Here is a 12322-nt window from a genome sequence, read left to right as displayed (position 1 = left end):
GTAGTTGGAAGGACTACCACATGGCTCTTGAGGTAATTTCATTTTTGATGTGCGTCCGATACGCATGTCTGAAAAATAGTAATTATTTTTGGACACGTGCCAAGTGGCATTTGATGCAGTAGGTCATTACGACCCGGTTACCACGCGAGACTTTAGTGCCAGGTCAATGGCTGGCTGTAAGGTCTCAGACCCAAAATGGACGCACGGCAATTTTCATTTTGACACACATCCATTTTCCCACAAAATTTTTAAAATGGCATTTTTTTACACGTGCACTGAAAAATGGTTCTGCGCGCACCCAAAACACGCATCTACACTACCGCAGGCCAGTTTTCAGCGCACCTTAGTAAAAGGACCCCTTTATAAAGCCTAAATGAGTAGAAACACTTATCCCATTTTCTCCCCTGTTTAGAGCACTGGAATCTGTATTTACTGCCTGTTTTTCTATGATATTCTATTTCGTGTAGGACACAGAGCTCCCTGGAGCAAACAATCATACAGCAACAGCCACAATACATGTGAACATCCTGGAAGCAGATACTAAGCCTCCCTGGTTCCAGCCCTGTACGTTCCCTAATGGCAACAGCAAACTCTGCATCAGTAACGGCTATGAGAGCTGGGTGAACGTCTCTGAGCAAGCGGTAAGCACAGAGCTCTTTCTGCGGACCTCTTGAGAGCACGGAGAAGCCACGGTGAATCTATCACGCAGTACATAAAAAAGGCAATTCTATAACTTAGGGTAAATGTTTAGAATACTAGTGCTTAAAAGCATATGTTTGCACATACCCCCATAAGTACTAGCAGGGTGCCTACATGTGATTCTGCATATAGCCACTCAGCTTACAGAACACATATCTGCAAGAAAGACATTCAGGGGAAGAGCATGTGTGGGAGTTAGGTAGCGCTTTCACTTATGTGGGTAATTTACAAAATACTGTCCTGATACATTTAGGAATGCAAACTTACCCAAGTGCCTAAAGGTCAGGTGTGATGTTAGTATTGTATAACAGAACCTAGGCGCCAAGGTTGCGTTATACAGAAAGGCTCCCACCATGTAGCCTTAGGACATCTAAATTATAGACTTTCCTTCGAAGAGGTAATTGTATAAGAAGCTGCCTAGTTTTCAGCAGCAGGAACGCACATCAATGGTGGTATTCTAGTCATTTGCATAGGTAAGTGGCCGCTTAACGAGCATAAAAGACTTCTTATGGAATACGGAAAAGTAAGTGCCATGTTTTGACAGTGTGTGATTCGCCAGCGGGCAAGGGCATGGATAATAGGCAGGGCATGCAAATGATAGGCAAACATCTACGAGCAAGCATCTATGCCAGCTACAGGACTGATGTAAATGATCATGCCTTCAACATAAGCACATCCTCTGCCACTTGCACTAGTCTTCTAGAAAGAAAAGTACACTCCTGTTTTTTGTTATAGAATAAAATTGCCTTCCATGTGTTGTGTTTTGTTTTCTTTCTATTTCATTTCTTTTGTGTTTTTTTTAATTTTATTTTATAGCATGCTATTTACAAAAGTGCATATTTTAGTATAGGCAATTTGCAAAAAGCAGGTCTAAAATGGTTACAATAACAACAAAAAATATAGTTTTCATTTTTTCTGTTGTTTCATTTAGATGATGACATGAAACAACATTATTTATTTATTAGAATTTATTTACCACCTTTTTGAAGGAATTCACTGAAGGCGGTGCACAGCAAGAATAAGTCAAACATAAGCAATAAACAATTACAGCAGTAAAAATATTCAAATAACAATACAACATATGGCATAGTACACTACTTACAATGTCAGCACAATATGTAATAAAACATTTTAATAGACAGCGCAGGATATAAGCAAAGATGGAACATATAGATATGTAAGAGGAATTAGAAAATACGGGGACTGATTTAAAGAAAGTTGCACATGAAATCGGAGAGGTGGTTACATATTATCTTACCTAGGGTAGGAGTGGATAAACATACCCTGCTGCAGTATGTGCAGCCTGTGTCACTCCTTGTGTGTGTATATGTTTGAGACTAGCGTTAGTTACTTCTTCCATTAAAGGCCTGGTGAATCCTAGTGCTGCCATCGTGTCCAGGAAGGCAGCTGTGATGGTATTTGGGGTTTCAATGAGTAGATTGAAATCTCCCATGATCACCATCCTAGGGTAATTCAGGGTCACTTGTGTAATCAGATCCAGGTGTTCTTGTACAGATAATGTGCGGTTACGAGGTGCTCAGTATACCATGAGCAGAAAGATTGGTTTCTCCTCTTTAAAATAGATTCTGATTTATTTCATTGGGGAATGGTGATTCTGCGCAGTTTGATTGTATCCTGAATCAGGACTGCTACCCCTCCATCCCTTCTTCCTGGTCTTGGTTGATGTTGGATGTTGAAACCTGTTTGGCATAACATAACTACATAAGTGTTGCCATACCGGGACACACCAAAGGTCCATCAAGCCTAGCATCTTGTTTCCAACAGAGGCCAATCCAGGTCACAAGTACCTGGCAAGATCCTAAAACAGTACAATACATTTTATGCTGCTTATCCCAGAAATAAGCAGTGGAATTTCACCAAGTCCATTTTATGTTAATAGTTTGTTTATTGATTTTAAACATATCACAAGCATTACATCTTGATAAGAAAAACAGAAAAGAAAATAGATTCCTTTAGAACATGGTTCTGCATTACAATTAAACTTCTTTCTTAGACCACAACTTTAAAGTAGGGGGGGCAGGAAAACATAAGAGGAGTTAAAGTTTAAGGTAAAATTAATAAGAATGTGGCCAGGATCACACCACTAAACATACATAATGTGAATTACAGATTCTTATAACACTGGGTCTATTTGTTCACTTTCTTCATATCTATAAAGTTTCTTAAATGTTCAGGATCTAAAAATTGATATTTATTATCCATATATTTTATCTGACATTTACAAGGATATGCCAGTATAAAACTAGCGCCTCAAGCCTTAACTTCCTCTCTCATTGCCAAAAAGGACCAACGTCTTTCCTGAGTAACCTTTACGACGTCTGGATATATCCAAAGTTTTTCACCATAAAATGGCTTAGCAAGATTTCGAAAATACAATTTTTTGTTCATATTCAGATCTTGCTCAAAGACCACTGAAACAAGAAGAGTTCTTCTCTCATAAACCCTATCATTAGAATTTTCCAAAAAAGCAGTTAAGTCCTGTAATCCTTCATTCCCTTCTGATCTCTTTTTAGGAATTGGCAGATAGCATATTTTATTAATAGGAGGAATTAAATTTGGAGATACAGATAGGTTCTCAATTAGGTACTTTTTAAACATCTCAGTGGCGTTCATTTCAGAGGAACGAGGAAAATTAAGAATCCGGAGGTTTAAACGCCTATTATAATTCTCAAAATTCTCCAGTTCGCGGTGAATTATCATTTTGTCCTTACCCCAAGTCTATTTTAATAGTGGCTTATGGACTTTTCTTTTAGGAAGATATCCAAACTTTTTTAAAATCCCGCTAAGCTACCTGCTTTTACCACATTCTCCGGCATCGAATTTCTGAGTTTAATTACACGTTGAGTGAAGAAATATTTTCTCTGACTTGTTTTAAATTTACTACTTTGTAGCTTCATTGCATGCCCTGTAGTCCTAGTATTTTTGTAAAGAGTAAACAAGTGATTCACAGGTACCTGTTCCACTCCATTCATTATTTTCTAGATCTCTATCATATCTCCCCTCAGCTGTCTTTTCTCCAAGCTGAAGAGCCCTTACCGCTTTAGCCTTTCCTCATAGGGAAGTTGTCCCATCCCCTTTATCAGAGATGGGGCTCAATGGTGGGGAGGAGGTGAGATTCAGAAGGGGTATCTGATGGATGAATGTTAAGGAACTAAATTCTGGGGAGGAGATGATATTCAGAAAGAGTGTCTGGTGGGATGAATGTTGAGAAACTGAATGGTAGGGAGAAGATGAGATTCAGAAGGGGTGTCTGGTAGGATGAGTGATGAAGGGCTGAATGTTGGGGGTGGGGGAGAAGAAGAGAATCAAAAATTGTGTCTGGTGGATGAATATTAAGGATCTGAATGGTGGAGTCAGGGAGAGATTCAGAAAGGGTGTGTGGTGGGACGAGTGATGTCCGGCTGTCTGGCATAGGACGTGTGGTCAGAAATGTGCTTCTATAAGCGGGTCATTAATACTTCTCCTGTGTTCTCACAGAGTGGTGCTCTGGTTCTGAAGCCTGGACCTCTGTATGCAATTGATGGTGACACTGGCATTAATGAACCAATCACATATGAAATCATCAGTGGTAAGTTAATGTTCATGGCTCCCAGATTCCTTATTCCTCTTAGCATTTTTGGACTATAACACACACTTTCTTCTATCAAATATCCAGAATCTCACACATGTGATTTCCTCTCTCCTCAAGCCTCTAGGATCTTCCTCCACGAGCTTTTCCTGTTTTGGGCTTCTGGATTATCACTTGCGCAAGAATTCCATCTCCTCAGGCCCATGGAATTTCTCTTATTTTTTATTTTTTTATTTGTTACATTTGTATCCCACATTTTCCCACCTATTTGCAGGCTCAATGTGGCTTACATTATACCGTAGAGGCGTTCGCCATCTCCGGCATGGAAACAGATATAAGGAGTTAATGTGGTCGGATAAGGTACATGTGTTATAGACACATTGGGGAATTAAAAGAGTTATATAGAGTTTGTTACAAGCTTTGGTTTCATTGTGTTGCGGAGTTTAGGCACTTAAGTTGGGTCAGTGGGGTATGCCTTTTTGAACAGGTAGGTTTTTAGTGATTTCCAGAACCTTAGGTGGTCGTACGTTGTTTTCGCGGCTTTTGGTAGTGCCTTCCACAGTTGTGCGCTTATGTTGGAGAAATTGGATCCATAGGTTGATTTGTATTTGAGACCTTTGCAGATTGGGTAGTGGAGATTTAGGTAAGTTCGTGTTGATCTGGTTGCGTTTCTTGTTGGTAGGTCTGTGAGGTCTGTCATATATCCCGGGGCTTCGCCATAGATAATTTTATGGACCAGGGTGCAGATTTTGAAAACAATATGTTCTTTAATTGGTAGCCAATGTAGTTTTTCTCAGAGGGGTTTGGCACTTTCAAATCGCGTTTTTCCAAATATAAGCCTGGCTGCTGTGTTTTGGGCGGTCTGTAGTTTCTTAACTAAACGCTTCCCCCGTTTTCTATTTCTGTTGATGGCTCTCTCATTCTCCCTGTCTCCTCAGCTCGAAACCTTGGGGTCATCTTTGACTCTTCTCTCTCCTTCTCTGCTCATATCCAGCAGATTGCCAAGACCTGTCGTTTCTTTCTTTACAGTAAAAACAAAAAGGAGGTAAAAATCTTCACAAAACCGTGAGATAAAAAACAAAAAGTGAGGAGAATGGATGAGGATACCAAAAATTATGTATTTATTCACATGAAAAATAAAAATTAAGAAGTAACAAATTTGTACATAAAATGGACCCCACACGGCCGTGTTTCGGCCCTAAGGCCTGCCTCAGGGGTCTTTGCAACCTCAGAAGATATACCTCAGAATGTGTGCTCCAAGGGAAATATCGAGACGAAAATCTATTAGGTCTCCTCTCCTCTAAAAAATATATATAAAATATGCTAAAAAGCAAAACGAACTTGTAATACTCCTCTCCGAAGAGATGTCTACAATTGTGAAACATCCGTAAAATCCGCCCCTTTCTTTCCAAGCAGTCTACCAAAACCCTCATCCACACCCTTGTCACCTCTCGTTTAGACTACTGCAATCTGCTTCTTGCTGGCCTCCCACTTAGTCACCTCTCCCCTCTCCAGGTTCAAAACTCTGCTGCCCGTCTCGTCTTCCGCCAGGGTCACTTTACTCATACTACCCCTCTCCTCAAGTCGCTTTACTGGCTCCCTATCCGTTTTCGCATCCTGTTCAAACTTCTTCTACTAACCTATAAATGTACTCACTCTGCTGCTCCCCAGTATCTCTCCACACTTGTCCTTCCCTACACCCCTTCCCGTGCACTCCGCTCCATGGATAAATCCTTCTTATCTGTTCCCTTCCCCACTACTGCCAACTCCAGACTTCGCGCCTTCTGTCTCGCTGCACCCTACACCTGGAATAAACTTCCTGAGCCCCTACGTCTTGCCCCATCCTTGGCCACCTTTAAATCTAGACTGAAAGCCCACCTCTTTAACATTGCTTTTGACTCGTAACCACTTGTAACCACTCGCCTCCACCTACCCTCCTCTCTTCCTTCCCGTACACATTAATTGATTTGATTTCCTTACTTTATTTTTTGTCTATTAGATTGTAAGCTCTTTGAGCAGGGACTGTCTTTCTTCTATGTTTGTGCAGCGCTGCGTACGCCATGTAGTGCTATATAAATGCTAAATAGTAGTAGTAGCAGTACTTTGCATCCTGCATAGAGTCCATTGCAGTAGTCTGCGTGGCTTAGTACCATTGATTGTATCAAGCTTTGAAATGTTTCCCTCGGGAAGTATAGTTTCATGCATTTGAGTTTCCACATTGAGTGGAACAATTTCTTAGTTATAGAGTTAACTTGGCTCTCAAGTGTGAGGTTATGGTTGATATGATGCCGAGGATTTTTAGGCTGTCTGAGATAGGGAGGGTGTGGTTTGGTGTGCTTATCTTTGTGGGTTTGTACGTATTATATTGGGATGAGAGGATGAGACAGTGTGTTTTGTCAGTATTGTGATTTCTGTCAGGCCGTGTTTATAAGGTATGTATTTAGTGATGTCATCTGCATAGATGAATGGGTTGAGGCCTTGATTGGATAAGGACTTGGCTAGTGGTGTCATCATTAGGTTGAAGAGGGTCGGTGATAGTGGTGATCCTTGAGGTACTCCGCAGTCGGCTTTCCACAGTGATGATATGTTTGATTTAGATTTCACTTGGTATGTTCTCATGGTTAGGAAGCCCTTGATCCAGCTTAGTATATTTCTACCAATGCCGTAGTAGTCTAGGAGTCTAATTAGTATGTTGTGGTTTACCATGTCAAAAGCACTAGACATGTCGAATTGAAGGAGAAGTATATTATTGCCTATTGCTATTTCCTGCTTGAATTTGGCCAAGAAAGTAGTGAGTACTGTTTCAGTGCTATGGAGGGGACGAAATCCTGATTGTATTCATGTAAGATTGAGAATTAGTTTATGTATTCGCCAAGTTGTTTGGTTACCATGCTGTCCATCAGTTTGACTACAAGTGGGATAGATGCTACTGGGCAGTAATTGGTGAGTTCACTTGTATTTTTCTTGGTGTCTTTGGGAATTGGGGTGAGCAAGATGTTGCCGTTTTCCTTAGGGAAGAGACCTTGTTGGAGTAAGTAGTTTAGGTGGGATGTGAGGTCTGCTATGAAGTGGTCGGGGCGGATTTAAATAGGTAACTGCCTGTATGCTCAGGCCTCTGTGGAATCTCTCAACTTTCCTTGTTCCTCTGAAATCTATTCCTGCAAGGCCCCCTCCCCCTCTCCTTGAGAATTTGGAATCTCTCTTTTAACACAGTAAGAGTATCATAGAAAAGGATAATAGATAAGGACCAATTAGCTCATCATCTCTGTTCTTTGATGCTCTACCACTTTGGGAAATGAACATATCAGTTCCAATATTTAAACCAAAAGCATCTCCCTCCATCCAATAGCTCCTTCCCAACTTCTCAACCCTCTTTCTAACTCTGTTCTCTATTTGCATAGGCTCTGAGGCACTGGATGGTAGAGATGGGCTGTTATTTGTAACAACATGGGAAATGTCATTAACAAATGAAAACAAACCAAAACAAATGACTGTTTGTGTTTATTTGTTAACTGATAATAGTGCTCATTTGCAAAGAGTGCACTGTTTCTAAAAAAAGAGCCCTTGCTTAATAACTTTGCCCTGAAAATGAAAACGAAGGCTAACCAAAACAAAACCAAATGAACAATGCTGCAAACATGGTAAATTGAAACAAAATGAAAAATTTTGAGCTCTCCTTTCTTACTGGGTGGGCAGAACCCAGGATTGGGTGTGTGAGTAGGGACTGCCATTCATCTCCATCTGGCTGCTTCTCTGACCAGAGTTACATGGGTAAAATGGTCAGAGTTAAACAGTGCTTCTGGAATGCCCCGAGCACCACTTCTCTATCTGGGTAAATTTTGTACATGCTATGAATTACCCACTCAAAATTTAGCAGGTCAACAGGGGGAAATGTTAACCATAAAGATTTGTATGACTGACTCCCAAAGTTGCACAGATGAGAGGGAATCCACAGGATACCAAGTCAAATGAAAAAAACACAATGGGTGTCCAAGGATGAGTTGGCATCTAAAGTTTATTAATGGACCTGATGAGAGCCATGTTTCATCAAAGCGCCTGCATTAGGGGTCGTTAGTCTAGTTGTTACAATCACAATGTGATCCTATGTTCGTTCAAAAATCAGTAAGTATAAACTTGAGATGCCAACCCATCCTTCGAGGCGTATTGTGCTCTTTTAATTTGGCATGATATCTTGTGCTTTGGATTCTCTCTCTTCTGTTTGACTCCCATAGTTGGCCAGACAAATTTTTGAATATCAACTGCTGAACTATGAAAATACAGCAATGCATGTTTAATGCCAAATTCAGCATGTAATGTACATTAAAATGTTATCAATCATGCATTATCAACAATGTTTGTTGCAATTGCGAATATCATCAAAAAAGGTAAGCCCAATACATAGAAACATAGAACAAAGCAGGCAGATAAAGACCATATGGCCTATCCAGTCTGCCCATCCATGCCATCTACTCTCTCTATCACTCCCTTAGAGATCCTATGTACTTGTCCCAAGCTCTCTTGAATTCACATAGTTTTAGTCTCTACCATTTCCACCAGGAAGTCGTTCCACGAATTCACCTCTTTTTCCATGAAGAAGCATTTTCTGAGTCTATCCTCTTTCACCTTCGTCCAATGACCCCTTGTTCTAGAGCTTCCTTTCAGTTGAAAGCGACTTGTCTCCCATGCATTTATGCTGCATAGGTATTTAAATGTCTCTATAATATCTCCCCTCTCCCGTATCTCTCCCAAAGTATACATATTGAGATCTTTAAGTCTGTCCCCATACACTTTATGATGAAGACCATAGACCATTTTAGTAGCCACCCTCTGGACTGACTACATCCTTTTATCTTTTTGAAGGTGTGGTCTCCAGAATTGTACACAATATTCTAAATGAGGTCTCACCAGAGTCTTATACACGGGGCATCATCACCTCCTTTTTCCATTCCTCTCCCTATGCACCAAGCATCCTTCTAGATTTCGCTGGCGCATTTTCTACCTGTTTGACCATCATATACGATCACACCCAAGTCCTGCGCCTCTTTCACGCACAACAGTTCTTTACTCCCTCAGGTTCTTGCAGCCCAGTGCATGACCCTGCATTTCTCAGCATTAAATCTAAGCTGTCAAATTCCAGACCATTCCTCTAGCTTTGCTAAGCCCTTCCTCATGTTATCGATACCATCAGGGGTGTCTACCCTATTGCAGATTTTGGTATCATCCACAAAGACTAATAGTTCACCCAAGCTTACTCAATAAATGAAAATCAAAAACACAGCCCCACACTAACTATGTGTAATTAGTATTTACCACTCACACTGTTGTCAAATTAACTCACATCCACATCAAATGATGGAGAAAAAAAGCCTCAGTATCGCCCCCCAGCCAGCCCGACAGTGCAGACTATAAGGCATGAGCCCGGTGCACCATCATATGGCTTAGAAAAAAAACTCCATCAATTCTCACACAACTTACTTTACAATGCAGTAGATATGAAGTATTTATCTCTCTATCACTGCTTATTTAACTGTCGTGTGTGTCTCAAACTTCTCAGATCAATTATTTGATATCTCACTGATATAATCAATTTCATATATAAAATGTTCGTCTTCTCAGCAACGGTGTTCCCTCCAGATATCACTTAGCTTATAATCCAATTGCTGTAGTGCTCTGTTCCTCTCGGTACCACCAACTGATCAACCCGACGACAGGGAGCCCCTCGTTTCGCTATTGCTGCGTCAGAGGTTGTGCAGATATCTCCAAAAATATCCAAATACTTGATCCTGTGTTAGCACTAGATGGCATTTTCTTTTTATGGAGAGGCGATGAGATTCAATTACAGCAATTTTCAGTTGGTTGAATTTAAGAGATATGAATAGCAATTTCACTATGGAATACTCTCAACATTATTCATTTTTTGGATGCAAAAATAGAGCAAACTAATGAATACTTTAAAACAACAGTATATTTTAAACGTACTGATAGAAATACTATGTTACATTTTAATAGTAAATACTGGGCCTTCAGGATTGAGAAAAATGTAGTCCTTTAATATCACAAATACCCGACACGGGACGTGTTTCGGCGTACAACCGCCTGCATCAGGGGTCTGACATGAAGACACATAAAAATAAATTAAAACCATAAATTAATTAAACAATATCAGTAAATCATAATTTCAGTCATATGCACATAATAATCACAACTTAAAACCATATACATATACACATATATTCACTACACTACATATACACCACGCACAGATATATATGTATATATATTAAAAAACTTTTTAAAAACATTTAAAAAACATATATTTCTAGATGATACCTATATATGCCCACCAATACATACATCTGTAAGCTCACATATCCACACACACATATATATATATTATATGTATATTTTCTTAAATAAACCCTTACATATACACACATGTAAATTCACACATACAGTCATACCATATCATGTATTTCTAAATAATGCATTACCAGAGCATACTAAACACTATAAAATCACAAATGTTGAATAACTGTCTTGTCCACAAGGAGGGTGAGCCCTTAGGTCCCGTAAGGCCCAGAAGGACCTCAAAGGACAGCCGTGCAACCCCAAGTCTTCACCCGCGGCGACCGCCGTTCACCAAGGGTTGAGCCCCCAGCTGCAGGCGGTCAACGGGACTTCAGGAACCGTGGGGTTGCCGGACTGACCTGGACTGGAACCGGGAGAGAAGCGGGCAGGTGGAATAGAAATGTCCAAAAACTGGCAGCAGATCAGGGCAGGCAGCTAGCAGCGTAGTCGGAGTCAGGCAAGAGGTCAAGGCAGGCGGCTAGTAGAGAAGTCAAAGTCAGGCTGGAGGTCTAGGCAGGCAGCTAGGCAGAGATAACCAGGAAACAGTCCAAAGTCCAGAATCAGCAACACCAGGAAAACGACGAAACACAGGAACCACGGAGATTGGCCTCGGGAACAGAACCTGAAGCAAAGTGCTAGCTCAGTTCCCTTCCTTAAATACAGTACAACATCAGCCGCCCCACCCCCGTAGGGACAGCCGACCAATCCGGCCCTGGGCATTGGCAGAGCCCCTCTGATTGCCTCTGTCCGATTCCCCAGGCGGGACCACCAACTTGGCCTCCCAATCCGGCACCTCAGAGGCGGAACTCCGGGCCCTCCCGCCCGGGAGGGAAGAAGACGCCGGCCATCGCGCCTCGGCGGCACCTCCGTCAGCGGCGCAAACGTAGCCCCCACAGCCGGCGACCGAGAGACCGGCGGCCGCAGTTGCCGGCCTCCGGCCTCGGTCCCAGACGGAACGGCTATCACTGCGGCGGCCCCCAGCTCCCCGCCGAGGCTTCCGGACCACTACCCCTCGCCACAGAGGACGCTGGCTCCCGCCCCCCACGGCGGAGGAGCCGGAAGGAGCGATGGACGCGACAATAACCATGTCTTACCAATAAACTCCTATCAGTCAACTTGCAAACTATGGCGCAAGAGGTAAGTGAAACAATCGGGGTAGAACTCCTAATGTGAGAGAGCAAGAATAGGGTGTTCATGATCAATCATCTAATGGTGGCCACATAATAAACAATAAATACTTCAAGCAATGAAGATGACGCCCCCTATTTCGTAAAAAAAACCCCTTACTTCATAAACAGTATATTAGCTAAAATTCATTATGATGAGGCCATATTCAGCATCTCTATATCGAAAGAACAAACAGAAAAGTGAAAGAGAGTCATTACCAGAGCCCTGAAAGCCTTCAAATTACAAATGCTTATATGCAGCTGCTGATTGAACAATATTCTCTATATTAAACCCCAATAGGGACTGCTTTGCCTCCCCTCGAGGCAATTTAATACATGTAACTGCAAAGAATATGCGCAAAAATCATGTAACTGACTCCCGTAAATTCGTCTTTCAAAACCAAAGGGTCTTCGTGACGAAATCTCAGTGCAGCCCATAATATAAAGAAGGGGGGGTTTCAAACTTTATAAAACCAGCCTCATCCCCGAACAATAAGATTAATGAAAAGAAACATTGCCT

The 12322-nt window shown here is 41.5% G+C and overlaps 1 protein-coding gene across 4 annotated transcripts in view; it reads left to right on the top strand.

Moving 5' to 3' along the window:
- CDHR5 (cadherin related family member 5) overlaps nt 1-12322 on the top strand; it is a 131181-nt gene that overhangs the window by 61632 nt on the left and 57227 nt on the right. For all 4 annotated transcript variants that reach the window (XM_030201296.1, XM_030201295.1, XM_030201294.1 and 1 more), the window contains exons 7-8: nt 468-641; nt 4198-4288. In XM_030201296.1, coding sequence (XP_030057156.1) covers nt 468-641; nt 4198-4288 — 265 coding nt within the window. The remainder of the gene's footprint in view (nt 1-467; nt 642-4197; nt 4289-12322) is intronic.

The sequence above is a fragment of the Microcaecilia unicolor genome, chromosome 4 (genome assembly GCF_901765095.1).
Source record: "Microcaecilia unicolor chromosome 4, aMicUni1.1, whole genome shotgun sequence".
In the NCBI taxonomy this organism is placed as follows: domain Eukaryota; kingdom Metazoa; phylum Chordata; class Amphibia; order Gymnophiona; family Siphonopidae; genus Microcaecilia; species Microcaecilia unicolor.
This window is presented reverse-complemented; position numbering and strand designations above follow the sequence as displayed.